The sequence below is a fragment of the Pinus tabuliformis genome, chromosome 1_2, assembly GCF_031772625.1.
Source record: "Pinus tabuliformis cultivar Carrire ecotype Pingquan chromosome 1_2, CPIR1, whole genome shotgun sequence".
Classification (NCBI taxonomy): Eukaryota; Viridiplantae; Streptophyta; class Pinopsida; order Pinales; family Pinaceae; genus Pinus; species Pinus tabuliformis.
This window is the reverse complement of record NC_142298.1, coordinates 1,191,218,901-1,191,244,096: the sequence shown is the minus strand read 5'-3', so window position 1 is coordinate 1,191,244,096 and position 25,196 is coordinate 1,191,218,901. Positions and strand designations below refer to the sequence as shown.

At 35.1% G+C, this 25,196-nt stretch overlaps 1 protein-coding gene across 1 annotated transcript; it reads right to left on the bottom strand.

The window, feature by feature from the left end:
- Positions 1 to 4,309: 4,309 nt before the first annotated feature.
- LOC149210492 (galactinol synthase 4-like) lies at positions 4,310 to 5,348 on the bottom strand. Its single transcript, XM_089394434.1, has 3 exons — positions 5,134 to 5,348; positions 4,905 to 5,039; positions 4,310 to 4,784 (listed from the first exon to the last, which is right to left on the bottom strand). The coding sequence occupies exons 1-3, from the start codon at positions 5,218 to 5,220 to the stop codon at positions 4,530 to 4,532; spliced, it is 477 nt and encodes a 158-aa protein (XP_089250560.1). The 5' UTR covers positions 5,221 to 5,348; the 3' UTR covers positions 4,310 to 4,529.
- Positions 5,349 to 25,196: the final 19,848 nt, after the last annotated feature.

Sequence of the window (25,196 nt, the reverse complement as noted above, 5' to 3'; positions counted from 1 at the left end):
TGGTTCTTTGAAAGGATTATTGTTGGCATTGTGATGCATGTGTTGTACTTGATGGCAACCCTCTCATAGACGAACATCTCACTTATATATGCCAAAGAAGCAGTTATCGGGAGGAATCGGGCCTATATAACCCTTGGATGCATGGTTTAACTCTATCGGGAGTTGTTCGGGTGATCAAATCCCATATATGCATTCATTAATACTATCGGGAGGTGTTTGGGCACTTAAAACCCATATATATATGTATATGTATATGTATATGTATATGTATATGTATATGTATATGTATGTATGTATTACATAATAATCAATAGCATGTATGCATTGGACCCGACGGCATATCGCTTTTGGTTTATAATAATATTGCATCCGCAGTATATCGCAATGCATAAAGGGTTGCCCACCCCAATCCTCTGATTGCGATAAGAGGTGGCGGACCCGATGGAAGCATTAAAGGCAGCATATATTAACATCGCATTCGTGGTAATCCATTGCGATAACATATGGACCCGATGGCATTTCAAATGTGGTTTATAATAATATCGCATTCGCAGAATGTCGCAATGTATATAGGGTCGTCCACCCCAATCCTCCGATTGCGATAAGAGGTGGCGGACCCGATGGAAGCTTTAAAGGGATTTTATAATAACATCGCATCCGCGGTGATCGCACAGTTTATAAAAGCCTTCCACTTCAAATTTCCGATAGCGATGAAAACAGCGGACCCGATATATATATAAAGGCTGGTTAATGGGCATGTCGCATCCGATCCATCGGATCGGACGTCGGGAATAGGCCATGATATGGGCATGCGCTGGTAGCGATGAGAAGCGGACCCGATATAGTATTATTATGGGTTCATTCAGTTTAAAGTCCGCCTTTTTTTGTTTGGACCGTTTTCATCGTTTTCCCGCTTAAGCCTTTTTCTTAAGAGATCGGTCAAAACAGTTGCGCCACAGGATTTCGGATCCTCTGGTTTCGACTCATGGTTTTATCAAAATCATGACTATATAAGAAGAAAAGAGATCCTTTGGCAACGCATTGATTATGAATTGAAGATCTTAAGGGAGAATTGATTGGCATTCTTGTGATCGGTTAAGGAGCAATTACTGATCAAGGAGAATGCGCGTAGAACAGAGCAAAGGATCGCAGGCTTGAAGTTCAGACATTTCTTCGAGAGAAATCGCATTGCTTCAGGTGTATTGCAGTTCAGGTTCTGGGTGCGCATATTGGGTTTGTCTTGTGCCTAGCCTCCGGGTGCACTGTTATATGTATATCTTCTGCATTGTGTTCTGATTTCGGCATAAACAACCTCTGTTTTAATGGGTGACCAGATCGAGCATTTATTTATATTTTGATATAGTGCTTGGGTTGGCGCTTGGGTGATTTTGAAAGATATGTTGTATAAAGAAAATATATATTGATCTAATGCCTGGGTAATTCTGAAGATTTGTTTATACTTGATGACCATTTGATCTTCTTGGATCCAGTCTGAAAATTAATGAAACGTGGTCCTTGAACGAAGTAGGGGGTTGTAGCTCCTTCCAGGAGAGACTGGAAAACGAGAGAGGGTTGTAGCCCTCTGCAGGTTGCAGCCTGCGTACTGGTAAAGGACTGCACCAGTAAAAATTCATTGTAAAAGAAATTCTATTTGAAAGAAGACAGAGACATATTGCAGCAGGTGGTTTTCACCCACATTGGGTTTCCACCTTATATCAGGTGTTCCGTTGTGTGACAATCTGTTTTTAACTGTTCTTGTTCATCATTTTATGGTACTGACATACAAGTTAATTATCAATTTTGGAAGAATAATTTAAAGCATAAATCTGGATAATTTATTGAAAAGAAATTAATAATACTGATTCACCCCCCCCTCTCAGTATTATTTCCAACAATTATGTGTATTTTTTGGGCTTCTCACTTCAAATTTACTATTTGTAGATAACATTCTCATCTTTTGTGATGTTACAAGAAGATATTCTACAACCATCAAATATGCACTTGCTCTTTTGAAGTTGTTAAAGGTATTAAGATTAACATAACAAAATCTACTTTATCTATTTGTGGGTTGAATGTTGAAGATATGGATTTTTATCAAGGTATGTTTCCCTTTGTCACAGATGAGATTGTTGTGGGATTGAAATATTTTGGATTTAAGTTAAAACCTAACTCATATAAATTTGCAGAAGGATTTTGGTTAATAGAAAAAATTGAAAAAAGGCTTAAAAATTGGAGCTTAAGATGGCTTTCTAGAGCTGGAAGACTTTTTCTTATTAAATCAGTCCTTGAGGCAATATTAGTTTCTTGGATGTGGCTTTCCTGGATTCCAAAAGGCATATTAAACAAGATAAAAAAAACGTTGTAATCTTTTATGGTCAGGTTTATCAGATCAATCTATTCTTCCATGGGTAATCCAGATAATAATAGTTGCTCCTAAAGATTTTGGAGGTTAGGGTTTAAAGGACTTACATTTTTTTTCAAAAGCTTTAGCAACTAAAGTTGGTTGGAAATTACTAAAAACTCACTCTCATTGGACGAAAGTGGTGTATATCTAATATATACACCCTATGCAGTGAGAGGACTAGATTTGCTTACCCAATAAATTGAAAAGCAATGTTTTTATCATTTGGAAAGTTGTTCTCTCGTAATTTTTATTGATTGATTCAAGCCTAGCTTGGAAAGTGGGTGATGGATCACATTTAAAGGTTGGCCTCAATCCTTGGATTGGAATTCATATTGATCACAGACTTCTTGAACATTTGATTGAATATCTACATGGTAATGACCTCGCTTACTTGAGTCAAATTGTAGATCTAGCACAAACAAATCTATGGAATCGAGGTTGGGTTTTGAAAGATCATTTAGGCATACCCATGCATCTTCATCATTTCTAGATTAGATACATTGGCAGTTTACCTGCAACACATCTCATATTAGCTCAAGAGGAGGATGAGTTGGTTTGGTCCCATGATTCCTAAGGGGTTTATACGCTAAAATTTGGATATGCTTTTCTTATATCTGATAGATTGTAGGATGTTCATGAGGACTAGTGGGAACTTTTATGGAAAATTAAAGTTCCCAACTTGGGAGAATTTAACAAGGAGATGTTTTCAAGGCCCAAACAAATGTGTCCTATGCAAAGTTGATGATTCAAGAATCTCTCAATCATTTATTCTTACTGTGTCCTTATTTTAAAGGTGTTTGGAAATATGTTATGAAAAAGTTCATATTTGCAGGTATTTAGTTAGGTGAAGTGTTAATGGAGGTATGTATTCAGTGGACTCATTGAGGGAGAACAAATTGTATCAAGTATTGCCTCTTTTAATAGTTTGGGGAGTTTGGCTTGCAAGAAATAGAGCTATCTTTGAAGATGACATCTTTCCCATTGAAGTTTTTGCGACACAAATTTTAGTTGTTTATGACCTTCTCTTGAAGGACCAAAGAGATAATAACAATAGAATCCTAAATCCAACAGTCGTTGATAGATCTCATCCTTGGGAATTCTTTGATGGGACTTCGCAAGGAGACACTTTTGGATGTGGGGGAGGATTTGTATTACATATTTTGGAAACTCATTTATTTTCTCTAAAAATGGGTTTGGGAGCAAGTTCCAACAAACTATGCACAACTCTTATCCTCAAAATTGTTGTTTATGTTTACAATTGAGAATAGAGTAGATAGTCTTTCTAAAAAAAATTATGATTGGATTTTGGGACCTCATAGATCAAAAAACAACAACAAAATGATCAGCTCTATCAATTTTATCATAAACCATTCATTAATAAAACTGATTAAATATAACAATTTTCTTTAAGTTCACATACTTCAACAACATTTTGTAAGACTTTTTAGTATATCTCCATTTATTCATACTTATCTCATATAACAATTACACGTACCAACATTGTTTTGATATTTATATTTAGTTTTATTATAGTTATTTTGGAAAACGATGACTATATAACCCCTCTTTCTAGAATCCTAATAAATCATCATATTTAAATGCATATATATATATATATATATATATATATATATATATATATATATATCTATATATATATATATATATATATATATAAAATTACACCTTTTTCCTACCCAAAAAACTATATAACATTGCTGATGACTAATGATGAAAGATACCAGTGAAGTTTGGCTTTTACTAGCCATCAGGGTTTACTAAATTTTATAATAATTCATAATTACGTCACATTGCATGCGTGTAAATATTTTCATATCGATGCAGAATTAAATGAAAATTAAATATTTTTTGAATTACAGAAAACGAAAGAGTAACCATGTACGTCCAGTCATACAAATGTCAATTTGTATATTTACAAATATTAAATAAATTCGATTAATTTACAACCAATAACTGTAAGCGCAACAGCAATATCCTCATCTTTGAGGACATACAGTATGATCTTCTGTATGATATACAAATTGTCCCCGTCTATGCCGGTGGATTAAAATATACATATATAAATATCTTATGCTACAGGCGACTTCTGCAAATTTGAAATCTCTTAAGCTGCAGGCGGTGCAGGCATTAAGTTGGGATTTGTTGCCGTCGCAGCAGCAAAGAATGAATTAGCAGCCACTCGTTGCAGATCATTTGATTTTCCATCCAACTCTGAAATTGGATCTGGAATTATGTCGCATGATCCCGAGTGATCCAACGAGGGGTCATTGTATATGTCCCACCATTTCTGCACCAGCGTCTTTATATCTTCCCTCTCCATATTTTCCTCCTCCCCACTGTACCTCCACGGCTTTGATCCCTGCACATCCACATTCATCCATTAATATAACCTTGTACGCTCAGAACACCTATCTCGTCTTTCATATATAAATCATATTGTTTCTATCGTACCCAAATTTGCAGTGAAAAGAAAGCTTACAGCAGCACAGTAGTGAACAACTTTGACAGTGTCCAAGTCCACGTTCTCGGGATGCCGCCACATCATGGCTAGAACCAGATTGTACACCAGAGGAATGGGCTTGTATATCTTCTCAAAATACATATTCAAGAAATCCTACAAAACATATACCACAATTTAGTCAAAATTAGATCTGGTAAACCAAACAAAAATGTGCATGATCCTCACTGAAATGAGAACAGATCCAGACCTGTTCTGCGAAGGGCGTTGGCACAGTAGCCATCAGAGTTTCCAAAAGGCAGTCGAATGTCAGCTGACTCGGCTCAAAAACAAACATTCCAGCGTTGAAGTATGGAGAGGGCCGTTGCCCTAATTCCACGGGCCATGACACCTTCTCTGGACACTGCTAGCAGTATCCGATCTTGTACTGCGGAGTGTGGCTCCATGTCTTCTCGCAGAAGCAATCCATAACCGCGTAGAAATATCCATGGGGAATTACCCTTCATACCCATCCAAAGTGATTGAGGAAGAAGAGCCCTGGTGCCCCATAAAGGTTTTGTCCATTGCATCCCATTCCTTAACCTCAAACAAACTCGATTCCACAACACTGTAACAAAACAACCCAAACTCCACGATTCAATCCTCGGATATTGACTGCAAATGAAAATGAAATTGGCGCGATAAATCAATTCAAATTCAAATCGGTGAATCGCGCGGCTTCATGATTGGTGTTGGGAGCAGCGAGTAAAACGACGGACTGCGGAGAAATGTACGTAATTAATTATCTGCGTCAATGCTCATCCCCACGCGGCCTGAAACACATTCTCCGACTACTCCTCCGCATACTCCACCGGAAACACATGCTGGCCGCCGGAGTCAAAAACGAGACGGGGCGGGCGGGCCCTCGTTGGTGGGTCCCGCGTATGTCACCGGAAACGCGAGGTCGCCCGCCGGAGTTATGTATGCCATCCCACTGACATGCACCACATACATAGATGGCAAGGGCATTTATGACTCAATATATGGCTGGTTAGCCCTTGCCGTCAGCCTTTGCTTTCCGTCGATGGGATTATTATATTTAACAGGCAACGCATTTTAAAAGCAATTAAATGAAATTCAGGAAGCCAGCTGGAAACTGAAATACTTACTTGCATATAGTACCATATATAATTACAGTGTCAGCCTTCAGTGGGATTATTATATTTAACAGGCAACGCATTCTAAAAGCAATTAAATAAAATTGAAGAAGCTGGAAACTGAAATGCTCACTTGCATATAGTACCATATATAATTAGTGTCATCCTTGGCTTTCCGTCCGTGGGATTATTATATTTAACAGGCAACGCATTCTAAAAGCAATTAAATGAAATTCAAGAAGCCGGAAACTGAAATGCTTACTTGCATATAATTAGTGTCATCCTTGGCTTTCCGTCAGTGGGATTATTATATTTAACCGTCAACCCATTCTAATAAAATTTAATATTAAATAAATTATAATAAACATTTATTTAATATATTGAGTTAAAATTTAATGTTATAAAAATATAATTAAAAAATTTAATAGTTAGATTATATTATTTTATTTGATAAACTAACATAAAATTTAATATTATACCATAGATTGTTATAAAATTTATTAATTTTTTTGTAAGTTTGGTGGGACTACATCTTCATCATGTCCAACTTCTCACCCCTATGTGGAATATAAAATTTAATATTAAATAAGATATAATAATACATTTATTTGATATATTGACATAAAATATAATGTTAAATAAAGTATTTATTATTACATAGGGACTTGCTTTCACAATAAACTAATAATTAATAATTTTGATTGGTAGAACAAGTGTGGTCTCCCAAGTGCACAATAGAAAATTTGTGGAGAGTAGAAAATATTAGTATTGTAAGTATGAAAAATGAGGAATGCATTAATATATTTACATTTGCTTTGATGACAAAATGATAGGTACTTTGAACAAGTTTTATAAATGCTAAGGCTAACAATATTCTAAATTTAAAGAGACATTTAATGAATTTGTAGTGATTATTTAATTGTGTATATGTTTTTTTAAGAGATCACAAATTTAAATACAAAAGAGATTAGAGTATGTACACCTCTATAAACTTTAATAATTAAATGGTTGGGTGGGAAATCATATTACTTATGGAAAAAAAAAAATAATTTCATACATTAATTTGATTTCTAACTTAACAATAACTTTAAAATTAAATTATTTTATTTATTATTATTATAATAAAATAAAATCCAATTATTTTATCTTTCCAAAAACTATTCCTTCCATTAAAGTGTGATGGCCAAGGTCTTTATTTTGTTGAAGCAGGGTTTTTCAATACCATCTCTACCCAAAAAATCTCATAGTTACAAAGGGTTTCACTAGCTTTAGTTGTATTTCAAATCCTATATTTTAGATAATTTTATTTAATATATTTAATTGTAATAATAATAAATCTTTTTTAATTTTAATATATATATATATATATATATAGATATAGATATATATATATATATATAATTTCAAAATAATTTCCAATAACACTTATATCTCTATTTTAACAAAAAAAAATATCCTAATAAAATTATATTATTATAAAATTGTGGTGTAAGATGCTAAGGTCGAATATGTAGAAAATTTTGAAACAATCTATCACTTGGTAAGGAATTTGTCATATATATATATATATATATTCATTCTCACATGTACTTAAATTGAATAAGAAAACTTATATTGAATAAGAAATTTCTTTGAGAGTGATCCACTTACTTTTTTCCTTTTGTAATATATTCTTTTTTTTCAGACAGAAAATCAGGATATATTATATTAAGGAAATATAATGAGCATGTACATATAAAGCCAAAAACATTCGGCCAGCTGATGGGGAGATACACAGGGCCTGTAAAATGGATGAGCTGTTACCTGTTCCATATGAGGAATCCATATTTCTGTATATACTATCTTATGCTACAATAATCAGTCTAAAAAAACATCTACCGTCTCAGAATGAGAGAGTCCAAAGATGTCTAATTTTCAAAAGAAAAAGCTTCCCATCAATAGATAGAGGCAGAGACAGCACATTGGGAAAACGCCTTCCACCTGTAGCAGAAATGAAAAAAACATGGAACAGCCGATATCCTCTTTTTGAAAGCTCGTCAGCCAGTGTTGAGCTCCCTGTTCCATATGAGGAAACCAGAGAAAACAAAACATAACTAGATAAACATCCAAAAAGGATAAAAAGATCTGGAGGAGGATAGTTCCGCATGGTGCGCAAAAAACCTATATGAGAAGAAAAGATAGACCCTGATAAATAAAAACATGAAGTGAGGATCCAAAAATTATTCAAGCCTGATGAAGCATAGCAGATATATCAACCAGTGTAGAGGTGATAGGGGTCTTGGAATCCTGGAAGATGCAGGCATTCCTCCACTTCCAGAGACACCAACACGAGATGATGAACAGAGATCTCCATTCTGGACGCTGGGCACTCCACCACATGAATCCCTCCTGTACAGAAGTGAAAACCCGGTAAGGAAAACCATGAGAAGCGGAGAGATCATACCATATTTGCGCCGATGCTGGACAGAGAAAGAACATATGGATATTAGTTTCAGAAGCCTGGCAACACATGGCACATCTGCCTGGACCAGACCACCCTTTTCGTTGAAGAACCTCCCATGTGAGGTTCCGATTGGAAAACATCAACCACGAAAATAATATTGCCTTTAGCGGGCCGGTGGCTTTCCAAAATTTCGTTGGAAAGATAGGAGAGGGACATGGCTGAAGGTTTTCCAAAGCGGCTTCATATAATTCCTTTACGCGTACTGGCTGTGATGAGTTCAGCGCAGACCATACCAATTCATCTCTGGACCCTGTCTGTTTTATACCCTTTTCAGTGTAATGCTTGACCGCTGCTTCCCAAATCTGTCGCAGAGGGAGAGGCAGACGAAGTTCCTCTGCATCCTTCCATATTGGCGAGGTTGAGGACCATGACAGAATCAATGAATTCCATGTGAAATGACCCCTTGTATGCAGAAAAGAGATGAGATCGGGAGTGAGCTTTGATTCCAAACACATTTTTGCAAATATTTTTTCTTCTAAAGAGTTTATTTGCTTTTTGTAATTTCTAGTTTCTCATTGAGTGGGTACAAGTGTAGTTTGTTGCAATCTAAACATGGAAAATCAACAATTTATTAAGATGATTAGAGATAGTTCTACAACTAATTTAAGTATGGTGTAAAACTATGAAATGTAAAAAAGTAAATTAGTTTTGGGCTGTCCCAAGATAATGCTACCCAATCAAAGTAATTAAAAGAAAATAATATATTACAAGTCCAATCTATATATCTAGGGGATTTAACCTCCGCTTCAACTTCAAAGAAAACCCTAAATTAATTATTTTAAAATAAGAAATATGAACAAAAAATGTGATTTAGTTCCAAACGAAATTTTACAATTTCAAAGTAACAAATAGATGAATGACAATCTAGAAAAGGAGAATTTCCTAACTTATCAAATATGTTTCTTCTTATTGATCTATAAATTAACTATTTATAGCCCACTTGCTACACCAACATGGATACTTTATAAAATTTAATTTATGAACTATGTTTTTATACCCCACACAACTACTTGTATAATTGCAAGACATATAATATACCAACCATTAGCCCACTATTCTCCATTGTAAAGGCATATAACATGGAAACCTGCAATAGCCCACTATTTTCTAATGTAACCTACACATAACTACTAGTTAGAAGCACAACGGAAACAAGTAACACAATTAGCAACAATTTTTTTCCTCAAAACCCTAAAGAAGGTAATCCCATGTGAAATCATGTATTTTAGATCTAACACAAAGAGGTTTAAATATAATAAAGAATCTATAAATTCTTATCCATGTCCAATAGCTTTATGATTATTTAGTGAATTCCTTTAACAACTAGATTTTCAAATTGGTGTGTGAGATCCCCTTGTTTGTGGAACAAGGGATTTCACTAATAAAATCTACATAGGTGTATATACTCTAATTACTTTAAAATTAAACCGTTAATCCCTTGAAGGAAACACATGTTATAATAGTTATGTCCACTACAATTATATATATATATATTGTAAGATTGGCAGTTCCTTTCTATTCATTTAAAAAAATACGCAGGTTTTACATCCATTTTCAACTCGGTCAAGTGGCCTCAACCTACCCACTTGGAACCAGGCCTCTTGGCCAACTTACCACATTATATGCCATCCACAAACGAAAGGGTTTGAGACTATCTAACAACAATATATATGCTTGATTGTCTTTAATTCTCCTAATGGCTATATATTTATAAAAAAAATATCAAAGTTTGCGATTTAGTCATTCATACATATAAAATTTTTGAAAACCAAACAATGCAAATCACATTGCTACTCAACATACGAGCAATGGGCGTTAGACCTTTTGCAATGGACCTTCGCAACTCAATTTGGGGAAGGCATGGAATATGATTCTATATGCGACTGAGGTGGGGTCGAATAAGTTGAAACTCCTTATGGATTTCTTAAAATTCAGTATTTGTCTTCGATGTTCCAAAAAAGAGATTGCCAAAGCTTTGGCCACAATGTTTTTCATCACCCAATAAAGATAAATTGTCTATTGAAATCGAGTGTACCAACCTCTGGAATGGCTAGGGTACGGGATAAAATGTCCCCATTCTTCCATATCTAATTCAATATTTTTAGCTTGATGGTTTAAGTCGTACTCCCATCTTGAAATTAATTTTCGAATCTAAGGATGAGTTTTTCCTAGTAGGTCTGTGTTGCTTCTTGAATTAGGTGCAAGGTATTTTTTCAACCCAGCCCTTGGATGGGCATGGTTGGGACTGGCATCCACCAACCCATGTCCTCTACCTCGTCTCCTCTCACAGCCTCCCCTCTTGGAATTACCTCTGTGAGGAGGGATGCGACACATAATATCGTTGCCAACCACAAGGTAAGAGAAAAATAAATATTCAAAATCCATGACCATTAGCACCAAGAACCTCGTTCTCTCTGGGAACTAATGAACGGGAAGACGACCCAACGTAGGGTCTTGATGTAGCCAATGAGGATTAAGACCTGTATAAATGTAAGAACATAGTGCAATAAGATAATAAGCATATAATCTAGAAGTCAAATCTCTCTGCACGACTTTGAACTGGGTTCAACAAAACAAGACATCAATAACATCCCACAGGTCATGTAGATTTCTTGAGATAGGGACCATCGTTAATTCAAGGGTTTTATTTCCCAAGGATCCCCATATCATGCCATGCATCAAGTTCATAAACAATGTTATATATTTAGCAAAATACCCCATGCAAAAGATGCATACTGAGGTCCACTGTTGGATTCCCGAACGCATGCACATCATAGAAAGTAAAATTCTATAACATATTGTGATACTTCGTCAATATCCAGGAAACCCAACAAAATAAGCAATTATTGCCTCCCAAATTTCTCGGAAGGTTTCATTACTGATCCAAGATGCCATTTAAGAGACGACCTTCCAACTAATTATGCAATAGCATATGAACGCATGGGAAAGGGAAAACAAAGAGTGAACATAATTAACATACTTACAACAGTCGCCTACTGAGAAAGGGGGGATGTCATCTGCACCTGGCTGGTTAACCTGGTGAGTTACCAACACAATCACCCTAGAGAATTCTAGAAGATATGTTGCAATACAAGCAAGCCAAATGTGATTCACTACATAAAACCCCGACAATAGTCTGTCTCATAGATCTCTTCTCCAACATTTAATTCCTATCACATGCCTTGCGACCTTGCACGTGAGGGGGTATGTGTGAGGGTTGTTATTTGCCCCCCCCCCCGCCAGTCCCTTCTTATAACTCTTTTGTCCATGACACATTTCCTATCAGTGCCCATTCCTTGCCCATTTCCTATATATATATATATATATATGCTTTAAATTTATCTCAAATATATCTTTAAATCTATGTGTAAGTTTCAATTTTATTATTGTAATATGAATAATCATCATCATTTAATTTAAAATTATAATTTAATAAATCATTAAATTAATATCTTAAAAAAATGTTAATAAAACTAAGAATTTAAATTTATAAACATGTAGATTGGAATTGCAATTTGGCCTTGAATGGAAATGCCTATAAACATGTGTTGAAAGTTGAGATGTCGGTGAGTAACACTATTTTGGGTGAAAATGTGGTATCTAATGTCACTAATCCTACTATAGAAAGAACTAGAGTTTTATTTTATTTGAATGAAACATATATATTGGGCCCAAAAATCCAAACAGAGCTTTCACCATGCTTTGATTCTCCTCCCAATCTAAATTATCATAATGAAACAAGCATTGATGATTTAGAGAATTTCTCATATAATGTTGAATCAAGCAATGTATGACTAGATAGAGCATTATTTGAAGATGATGAGATGAAACGTGTTAACTCATCAAATTATGAGAAATTGAGATCCATAATACCTACAAATTTGGAGCAGGAATATGAATTGAACAACTTGGGAGATAAAGCATGCCAAGAATAGAACACAATATTTTTCAGTACTATAACTCCATCCAATATCACTACCAAGAGAAAACATAGTTTCTAGAACCCAATCAATAAGGAACGACATTGTGGTCACAATTTAAAATCAGGGAAATATAAACTACAATTTGGAAGGGTTGGATGAGTTCGTGCAAAAAGAAGGCATGGATGAATAATTGGAGTTATCTTCTAAAAACAAAGAAATGTGGACCACATTCCTGAGTTAGTGCAACATTCTATTATACACAAAGTTGGTATGGAATTTGATATTATGCATTTTTTTATGTGAAATACGATATATTATCATTTTCAATGCATTTGCATAACTATATGAACTTTTTATTGTTACAGTCAAGGGACCCACATCTCACAATATTCCAACTTGTCGAATTCGATTATTTGATGAGCACGTTGTTGAGAAAAACTCTAGCATTGGGAACAGTGCTCCAGCCATTAGCATCCAAATTTCCTCCTTGAGGGTTCTTCCCCTTGTTGTACAACTAATGGGGATGTATCGCCGGCCACAACCACCAATTTTTTTCCTTCATAAATTATTCCATGCCTATAACTGCCTCCCCAAAAGCTTCCTAATGGACACCCCTACACTTTAGTAATCCACCCTTCTCATTGTTTCAAACATCCACCCTTAACATTCCAATTTCCCCCCTAAGGTGATCCTTTGCCCTAGGGTGATCCCACTATCATACAATTGACGAGGGTGTATCACCACCCACACCTAGTACCTTTTTCCTATTTCACTTCCACCATGCCTCTATCCATCAACCCTGAACCATGCTTATATCCATCACCAAGTGCACCACCATCTATCGACGAAGGTAGTCTTTTGAGTTCTCCATTGCCTTAGTTCTTCATAGTGAGAATGATTAGTTGATCAAAATCTTATCATGAATTAATGAAATTGATTCTATGCATTTTAGTTTCTACAACTAATTGATTATTGCAAATTTTGCAGCAACATCAATTTGGAAATGAAATTGGGAGTGCCAAGAGTTGTGACGTGACTTATAGATGCATTTTCTATATTAGTGATGATGTCATTATGTCATTTATGGGTACGATATTCCATTATCTATGTCGGGAATAAAGTTCCATTTTGTAAAAAATAAAAATGTATAACTGGACCAATTTTGAATATAAATATATGAATTTGGACTTTTGTATATGTCAAAGTCTTTAATGAATCTTAAATTCATGATGTGGATTTGATTTTATATTCTATCAATGTTAAATTACTTTTGATTAATGTAGTTAGAATAGATTTATTTATTTTTATTTACAAGTTTTCAAGTTTGCAAGTTAAGTTATTTTTATATTTATATCTTACTCGATGTTGCATGCATGGATGAACATATCATTACCATGGAGTTTTGCTTAGTTATAATAATAGATGTATCATATACATACATATATACATACATACATACATACATACATACATACATACATACATACATACATACATACATACATATATATATATATATATAGGCCCATGATAAGGAGATACTAGAAATCTAGGTCATTCAAAAATAGATCCATGTTAAGAAGGATTCTTCATAGGTCCATGCCAAACTTATGAAAATCAAGGCTTCTTACTTAAAATTGTAAATATCAGACTCAAAATGTAAGAAATTTAAAAATTTTGACACAATTAACCCCAGAAAATATCTCAAGCAATATCAAACTCATAGAAAGCAACCTAAGCAATATCAAACTAAAAAAAAAGTTAATGCTAGACATTGGGCCATATCCATCTTATTTACCACACAAATAATTTTTTTGTGATAAACATTACCCATCTTCCAAGATCCAATCACGTATCCATCTTAACATATATTTATCTATCTTGATTCTTAATCTCACTATATTTCTCGATGCTTAACCTTCAACGAATTCATTCTAAGATAGACGGGTATCAAAATCTTTGAAGGTGACATTCTAAATGTTTCTCTATTTTTATTCTTGACCTTGAATCATTTACATAGGCACAACTATCTTACATGTAACTATGCCTCTTATCAATGAGGCAAAGCTAATTATATTACATGTAACTATGCTTGTTCTTATTTATTTATAAATGAACGATTTATAGCCCACTTGCTACATCAACAGGGATATTTGATAGAATTTTATTTATGAACTATGTTTATGTACCTTATACAAATACTTCTATAGTTGCAAGACATATAATATACCAATAAATTGCCCACTATTCTCCAATGTAAAGGCATATATTATGGAAACCAGTGGCCCACTATTCTCTAATGTAAGCTACACATAAATACTAGTTAGAAACACAATGGAACAAGTAACATAGTTTGTAGAAATTCCTTATAGATTCAAACTGCTAATTGTAATTTACTAAAACAATAGACTTGAATCTACTCTACTCATCAGTTGAAACAATTAAATGATCACAAAATCACGAAGCCTACAAGAAAAAGAATTCAATCAACACATTACACAATTATTTCCTGGGGAAAGCCATAGCTAAAACCCCATGCTATCTATATATTACAGTAGTAAAAGAATATTAGAAGATCACAATGCTTTTCTCAAGCCCGAGCAACCTCTGCACTATCTCTATCTGTCTCATAGCTTCCTAGACAAGCCTAGGACAATACTTAACCAATTTTCTTCTTTCACAAGTCCCTATTTCCTTGTGTTGTTTCCTTCAGAATTAGCCCTCTATTAATTAGGGAAATTCCTCAAAGGAATTGTGCAATCCATCATAGGCCTTCCACTGACTGCATGCACCACCTGTATAATTCAGATGATTATACAACTGATAGTACATTATCCTTGAACTCCAATCTCAATTGGGTAACTCTCATATCTAACATGCATGAGTTATTTATGAGTGAATCATTAGTTAACTGGTTGATCAATGCAGACATCATCACACTACTAGACCTCCCACTAGTTCCTCCAATAGTTGGAACTATTTCAATTGACTTTAACTTAGTTAAACCGAATTAATTAATTACAACTCAAAATAAACTCAACCGGGGCTCCTATAATGTAGGAGACACTCTACATGACTCAAGTTAGACCCTCAACTCAAGTCAACTGAACCAATTAGGTCAAATTAACTTAGTTAACTCGCACAAGTTGTCTTGTGATGTGTAATTACAGTTTTATTCCTAATTTAATTCAAGGACAAAATTAAATTAGGATTTTCTTGTTTCATTTTCAACACTCACTCTCAACAAGAAAGGGATTCTCTTCTACCCCGATCCTGCCTTTATGAAAATTAAATTTGCATTTTTACAATGCCTTTGTAAAGAGATCTGCATCATGTTCCTCTCTGGGAATGTACTTCAGCAACATGATTCTCCTTTGCACACAATCTCATAGATGGTGATACTGGATGTCGATATGCTTGGAACAATCATGAAAAATTGGATTCTCGTAGAGTTTGATACAACTATGATTGTCAAATTAAATCACTATAGGATCCATCTATTGACCAAATAACCCAACAAGGATATTCCTCATCCAGATAGCCTCACAAGTTTCTTGAATAGCAACGATGTACTCTACTTCTGCCGAACTGAGTGCAACTAATAGTTTCTTCTTGCTGTACTAAGAAATTGTTGTTGACATAACGTTGAAGGTTTCCCCTGATGTTCTCTTCTTGTCTAATGGACTCCCTGCCCAATCTGCATCTGTGAAGCTTTAAAGCTTCACTCCCTTTATCTGTCCATACCAAAGACCAAACAGAGTGGTGCCTTTGAGGTATCTCAACACATGTTTATCTACCTTCCAATAGATTTTGGTTGGCTTAAACATTGCTTGACTAAGATGGTTAACTGCAAAACATATATATGGTCATGTGTTCACCAAATACATAAGTGAACCCACAAGCTATCTGTAAATAGTAGTTTCCACTACATCATTTGAAGTAGCATCTTCCTTCCTCCAACTTATTTCCAGAGGAGTCTCCATGTGTTTTGTTCTTTCCATGTGGAACTTCTTCAATATCTCGTTGGCATACTTTCCCTGAGAGAAAAAAAAATTCTCATCTCCTTTCCATACTTCCATACCAAGGAAATAATGCATGAGCCCTAGGTCCTTCATCTCAAATTCTCTTACAAGATCCTCTTTGCAATATTTTTCCAGATTCTCATCACTTGTTAGACTTAAATCATCGACATATAATACTATAATCAACAATTTACCTTCAACCATAATATGGTAAAGGTTGTCATCTCCTTCACTTTTGGTGAAGCCCAACCTGGTGAAATAGTTGTCGATCCTGGTGTACCAAGCACAGGGTGCTTGTTTCAATCCATACAATGCTCACATGAGTATGCACACATGTGACTCTTTGTTGAAGGTTTCAAATCCTTCTAGATACCCAATGTACACCTCTTCCTCAATCACACCATTAAGGAATGTTGTCTCCACATCCATGTGATGTATCTTCCATCCTGTCTGTGCTAAAAGTGCTAGAAAATATCTGATTGAAGAGTACCTTGCTATTGGAGAAAATGTATCCTTGTAATCAATTCCCTCCATCTGAGAGAACCCTCTAGCCACAAATCTGGCCTTGTGTTTCTCCACACTCCCATCTGTTGCTTTCTTTACCTTGTAAAGCCATATGGAACTCACCATTGACTTGTCTGTTGGTATTGGGACCACTTCCCAAACATTGTTTCTGTTAATGGATTCATACTCTACCATGGAATCAACCCATATTATTTTATGAATTTATTCCTCGAATAAGGATGGCTCAATCTCTACACTCTCGCTCTTCAGAGCCATGTAACTAGTGTATTGATCTAGTGGCCTCCTCCACCTGTGTTGTGATGTGGGTTCTCCCACATTCTCTCTAGCATCATACATTAATATGTCAGCCTCTCTGGTGCACTTCCTTCCATCTTTGGAAGTCTCTGAATGAGTGGGTTCTCCACTCTTTGTTTCTCTACATGTGGTTGCTCCACATCATCCTGAGGTTTTTCCTTTAGGGCTAAAAGCTCCTCATCTGCATGTAATTGAATCTCCCTCTAAATAGAACATCTCATGGCCTTCTCTTCATCGAAATTCACATCTCTACGAACCACTATTATCCCGTGAGATGACAGGTACACCCGATAGTTGTGAGGTGTATCAATGTACCCCTCAAATATTCCCAAATCAACGGTTGGTTCTAGATTTTTCCTTGCATCCTTGGTAACATGATAGTAAACTGATGAACCAAAGATCATAAAGTGTGCCACATCTGGTTTCTTACCTGAAAAAGCTTCTTCTAGTGTACTCATCCCGAGAATTCGATGAGGACTTCTGTTCTGCACATATACAGCTTTGTTGCATGCTTTAGCCCACAAGTGCAATGGTAGGCCCTGATCATGTAACATTTCCCGTGCAGCTCCCACAATACTTTTGTTCTTCCTTTCAACCACCCCATTCTGTTGTGGGTTATGGGGTACTATTAACTCTCATCGAATGCCTTATTATGAACAGAAGTTCTTGAATTCGTTCGACATATACTCTCCACTGTTATCACTCCTGAGAACCTTCACTTTCCTTTCAGTGTCTTTCTCAATAAGTGCTTTAAATTCACAAAATTTAGAGAACATTTGATCTTTCTTCTTCATGAAGAAAATCTAGCGCTTACATGAGAAATCATCTACAAATATTACATAATACCTGTGATTGGCCATGGAGGCTGTCGAGAATGGTCCACACACATATGAGTGAATTCTTTCAAGGATCGCTTGCGCTTGACTTTCCTTATCATGAAAGGTGGATTTGGTGTACTTCCCCAATGTACACCCTTTGCATGTATCTCACTACTCTAGTGCACCCTTGGGAAGCCCTATGGAAATATGTTGCATCATCTTCAAAGCTCCATGGTGTAAGTGGCCCAATCTTCTATACCACAACTCACCGATGTCTTCACTCTGCACCTTCTCTGCTATTGTTCTCAAAGCAACACAATATTCTACAACCAATTTGTATAGGTTCTTCACTTGAATCTCGATCCGCTTCACTTTCCCTGAGGCTACATGACGAAGGAGAGTCTTTCCTTTATTAAATATCACATCGTAGCCATGTTCCTCCAACATATCAATTGAAACCAAATTATTCTTCAGACCCGAAACATACATGACATATTTTAATGTGAAAGAAGAACTAGACTCCAGAAAAGTAACAATACCAATGTCAGTCGTGATATAACTTCCATCATCTGCCATTTCGATGTGCATATGGAAGTCGTTCTCCTCTGTCACTGAAGAATTCTTTGTTTATGGTCATATGGATTGAGACTCCAATATCCAGATACCACACACTACCCATCACTAATGTCACCATGCAAGCGATGAGGGTGAAATCAAACTCGAATTGTGAAGAAAGATATTCACTTGCCGCTCCTCTCGAGGGATTCTTGTTGAACATCCTGTGTGAACAGTTCGTGGCATAATGTCCCAACTCATGGCAGTGAAAAAATTTAATCTTCGACAAGTCCTTCTTCTTTCTTCCCTGACTGGAATTTGATTTGGAATGGGATGACTTCCCTTTCCCTTTCTTTGCCTTTCGAGCTAAGGCAAAATTCTGCTCATCATCATGCTTGGATTAGGATCCCTATCTGGTGTTCCACTGAATCTCTTCTTGCACCAAGTCGGACCACAAACTCGCCCACTCTAGTACCTTCTCCCTCCCATTTACCAAATCCTAGTAGTTGTGTCAGCGCTTAGGAATGCCTAGAAGTGTTAGGCTCACCAGATCATCTTCAAAAACTGTAACACCAATACTTCCAATCTCATCTTGACATTGGGTGCACTTGGTCAAGTACTTTGGTATTGTGTCCCCCTTCTCCATTTTGATTTTCCTAAGCTTGTCCATCAGTGCCAACTTCCCATGGTCACTGTTGTTTTGAAACAGGTCTATCAAGCCCTTCCACATTGCATATGGAGTCTCCTTACCATGGAGGTTCGAGACAATATGATCTCGAACTCCTTCTAGGATAATCATTCTTGCCTTTGCAACACATTTTCTCCACTTTGCTAGATCTTGAGCATCAATTATTGGAGGCTTAGGAATATATTTATCTATGAATTCCTTATGACAGTTGTCTGCCAACAGTGCCTCTATATTTTTCTTCGGGGCAATATCTTTCGAACTACTCTCAAGAGAATATTAAGTCTCAATCCATAAAACGACATCCTTCTTGCTCTAAAGAATGATACTGCAAATTTCATTTCACCTACAAAAGACAAACTCATATTCTCCTCTTCTTGAGTGATTTCCGCTCTTATACCATGTAGAAATTCCTTATATATTCAAACTGCTAATTGTAATTCACTAAAACAATACACTTGAATCTACTCTACTCAGCAACGGAAATAGTTAAATGATCACGAAATCACGAAGCATACAAGATAAAAACTTCAATCAACACATTACACAATGATTTCCTGGGAAAGCCACAACTAAATACCCCTGTTATCTGTATATTGCATTAGTTAGAAAATAGAGGGCAGGGGCGTGGCAGATGCCAGTCCCAACCACACCTAGCGAGGGGATGGGGTCACATAAATACCTCACGCCTAATTCGGGAAGCAACACATGGCTATCAAGAAAAATTCATCCTCAGATTCGATAATTAATTTCAAGACGGGAGTCCAACTTAAACCAATAGGATGAAAATACTGAATTGGATATGGAAGAATGGGGAGATTTTATCCCAGACCCTAGCCTTTCCAAAGGCCGATACACTCTGTTTTAATAGACAATTTATCTTTATTGGGTGATGAAAATCATTGTGGCTAAAGCCTTGGCAACCTCTTTTGTTGGAACATCGAAGACAAATACTGAATTTTAGGAAATCCATAAGGAGTTTCAACTTATTCGATGATAGATTCAACAACAAAACCCCACCTTAGTTTTACATAGAAGCATATTCCATGTCTTCCCCAAACTGAGCTGCCAAGGTCCAGTGCAAAAGATCTAGCACCTATTGACTCGTTTGATGAGTAGCAGTGTGATTTGCATAGTTTGGTTTTCAAAATTTTGATATGTATGAATGACTAAATTGCAGACTTTGATACATTGTTATAGATATATATTCATTAGGATAATTAAAGACAATGAGGTACATATAGTGTTGTTAGATAGTCTCAAACTCTTTCGTTTTTGGATGGCATATAATGCGGTAAGGTAGCCAACAGGCCTAGTTCCAAGTGGGTAGGTTTAGGCCACTTTACCGAGTTGAACATGGATGTAAAACATGCGTATTTTTTGAAATGAATAGAAAGGAACTGCCAGACTTACAAAAAAATAAAAATGTTAATTAATTGTTGTGGACATAACTATTATAACATGTGTTTCCTTCAAGAATTTAAAAATTTAATTTTAAAGTAATTAGAGTACATACACCCATATAAATTTTATTAGTAAAATATAAATGTATATTTTACTTTTCGAAAACCCAAATTTATTTATACATTTAAAAAAAATTTCAAACCACAAAAATAACACATTTAAAAGATTTAATCTTACCCAATATTATCCCTTTAAAAAATATATACATTCAAATAAATATACATTTCCATTAAATTTTTAATCAAATTACAAGTCAATCTGTCCTGCGTAATTCCTTGATTCTCTTTAAATTTAAATTTTAATGTTTAAACAAATTTAAAAACCTATACATCCGCATCAAAAGCATTTCAGTTTCCAGCTTCTTCAATTTCATTTAATTGCTTTTAAAATGCGTTGCTGGTTGAATATAATAATCCTACTGACCGAAAAAAATGCCAAGGCTGACACTGTAATTATATATGGTACTATATGCAAGTAAGCATTTCAGTTTGCAGCGTCCTGAATTTCATTTAATTGCTATTACAATGCGTTGCCGGTTAAATATAATAATCCCACCAGGGGTTAAATTTGACGGTTCCCCCTGCCCACCTCGAATTTTTTTCCGGCCGACTTTATTTTTAAATTACCTTTCAGATGACCCTTAATATTTATTTCTGCCTTGCATAAAATTTATTATTAATTTTTTTTTACATTTTTAATATACAATTTTTATATAATAAAAATAAATAAATTGAATATATATAAATTTTACTTTATATTAAAAATATTTTGACAAATGAATTTTGTACAAATTTCAAGAAAGGATATTAATGGGAATTGTGAAAGTCAAGCCAATGTAGGTGTTCGAATTCATAATATATGATAGGGTTAAAAATGAAGTAAGAGTTGTCAAAGCAAGAAACCCAAGTCAGCCCGTTATTTAAGTCCATTTTACTTCCACTGGTAGCTTGTGTCACATAATTTAGAATATTTGAAATATTTTAACTAAATATTCTAAATATGACGCTCCATAACTAAATAGGTTGGTAATGGAATGACAATCCATATTCTCATAACTCCATATTAGCAAAACCTATATTTATGGAGTTATAGAGTGTAATATTCTCATAAGAAAAACACTCCATAACTCTGATAAGCAAACCCCTAATAATCTAATGTAACAAATTCATAGTTTATATCCATGTCCATTTTTATAGATATATGTTTTATCAAATTTTCTGCAATTTAGAAATGTATAAGGTCATACAATCTCGTTGTTTCAAAGAAAGCAATGCAATATGAGGATCAAATCTTCCTCATTATATTATTGTATTTTTATTATAAACCACATAATTTCTATTTAATTATTACACATTAACGCAAGTTTTTAATTCATAAGGGAATTCTATTGAATAAAAAAAAAACTCTAAATTTTTCCATAATGCAAAATACATTTTTTCTTTTTGACAAAGAAGTGATTTCAAGTTGGTTTCTTCTAAGAATTTAAGAAGTGATTTCAAGTTGATTTCTTCTAAGAATTTATCTTTTAGGAATGTCATTCAAAGTGCAATTTTTAAGTATTTAGATGTTTTGTTTTGTAATTGGCATTCACCTTTTTGGCATTGGTCAGAAAATTATCAATGTTGGACATGTGTTCTCCAACACCCAGTGGAAAACTTTTAGCGTAATTGTTGTAAATAAAATATTCACAGAAATCAACTATTTTGTAGATTTAGACTTGGAATGTCTAGCTAGCTTGTCCCAGTAAAGTTTGACTTCGGAGTAACTTGGAAATATTATTATCTATGATCTCAACTAACCTAGTCTATTTTTTTAAAAGATAATTAAGATAAAAATGATGTATCCTGAATAAAATGCAATAAATAACCTCTAAACACAAAAAAAAAGAAAAATGACATATTAAAAAAAAATTCTCTTAAATGTTCTTTGCCAACCAAACCCACCTTAGCATTAAACACTGTCGCTGATCCAAATAAATTAACAAACAAGTTTACAAATGGCCTTATCTTCAAAACCCCAAACACCCATCACGCATTGCTTCAGCTGCATGAGAAAGCCAGAGGAGAGAAAGTTGCCCACCTTAGCATTAAACACTGTCGCTGACCCAAATAAATTAACAAACAAGTTTACAAATGGCCTTATCTTCAAAACCCCAAACACCCATCACGCATTGCTTCAGCTGCATGAGAAAGCCAGAGGAGAGAAAGTTGCCCACCTTAGCATTAAACACTGTCGCTGACCCAAATAAATTAACAAACAAGTTTACAAATGGCCTTATCTTCAAAACCCCAAACACCCATCACGCATTGCTTCAGCTGCATGAGAAAGCCAGAGGAGAGAAAGTTGGGCATACCTGAACACCCTGCTATTAACCGAACATCTGGAGAAGTCTTTACTCGGCTAAATGCTTACTCTTCCCTGAATGCTGAAGTGCTTGTATTTTTGTTTATTATTGTATGAAACTCTGTACTAGGGATATTATAAAATTCCCAAAGCGTTTAGAGAATTTCAAGGCACAAGTAACAAAAAATTGAGAATGGTAAAGGCAACTCTCAAAGCCACTTTTCTTGCAACAGTTATCTTCCTGCCTTCCCGCCTTCAGCGTCGATGTAATTTTTGAGTGGAAGAGCTTCTTCTTGCGTCTATAAAATTTTGTTCAATACCATAATCGGAAATCAAAATCAATATTCTATTCAATTGATTCAGAGCAAAAGGTTTTGGTTTCTCTGAGCTGCACCCAAAGTGATAGAATAATAGAATCCCCTGATATCAAATCTGATAGATTGAATAATAGATATACGCTGACATCAAATCTAATGAATTAAATGGGGAAGTTGAGAGTTGGAGTTCCGCAGTCTGGAGTAAATAAATGTATAAATAAAATATGTATATATAATTGAAAGTTCTGATTTTCTTACTTGCCCATCATTTTGAAACTTTTATAAATAATTAGCCAAGTAACAATGATGAGTTTATTTTGCAGTAAACCGTATTTTACGGTTAAAATGGCCAAAAACGGGTAAACTGGCGTCAATTTTAACCCCTGAATCCCACTGACCGAAAAGAAAGCCAAGACTGACACTGTAATTATATATGGTACTATATGCAAGTAAGACAATACAAGATAATGAAATCATAGCATTTGAAATTTTGTTCTTATATATGGTACTATATGCAAGTAAGACAATAGAGGATAATGAAATCATAGCATTTGAAATTTTGTTCTGGAACGGTGTCAGACTCATAATCCGTAAATTTGACTGGAACCCTATATTCTTTCCATCTCTCATAAAATATTTTTACCAGATACATAAACAGATGTAATATCAATATTATGCTCTCCCCCTGCGCACAAAAATCACGACCTCATTACACTAAGAAATCCGAGAAAGTTTGCAGATAAATTCAAAACAAAGTTTCACAATTCTACCAATAAAAATTGTATACAACTTGGATGGGTGAGAGGGTATATTAATTGTACTTCCTTTTAGATGAACAAAAATTTAAATGCGTCTCATGGGGATACCTAATTCAATAAATTCAATTGGAAAAAACTAAGTTGTAACTTTAAATTCTTCGGCTAGGCCAACTTCATTTTAATTGGGCCAGTAATTGCATATGCAACTAAAAATTCGCATCATAAAATAAAAAATTACATAGAAATAAGCCACAACATTAATTCTTCATGATTAAAAAAATAATCTAAAGAGTTAATCCAAACTATTGCAGAGTAATCATTAGAATCCAAATAATAATACTATTGCATACTAATCATTAGAATCCAAATAATAACAGTAATAATCAAAAATTTTGAAAAAATACGGAAATAGTTTGCACAAAATTACATGTAAGATAAAAGAAACACAGCCATAAGCGAGAATGCGACATCATTTTAACCTTGCTGATCATCTGCAGACCTCCTCGTTGTAGGAACAACTCTGCAGTTTACAGAACATAAATCTACAGTATTGGAAACCTAATGCTTAATACCAAAATTGCTCTCCACTCAGAACTGAGAGAGCCTTCGTGGCCACACTTCCAAATCTTTATCTCACATCGCTACTTCCCAAACGCTTCGGGCAGCCGGCCTTTTCCGCCTCTGCATAACTCCATTCCCTTGTTTAGAAGCAAAGCAAGCACATGTTCATGCCATGCATGATGTTTGATGGCATGCACACCCGCCAGCGTACTACGTTGGTGCTGTCAGCGCGCCACATCTCAGCAAACGACATGGTACGCTGGTCAGGCTGGTCCTGTCAGCGCGTCGCATCTCAGCAAACGACATGGGCATACCATGGTTATGTATGGAGCAGTTTATATTGCGACTTTTCGGAGATGATGTGACATCGGTATGTATGTCATACATGACCATTGACATCGGAACCCAA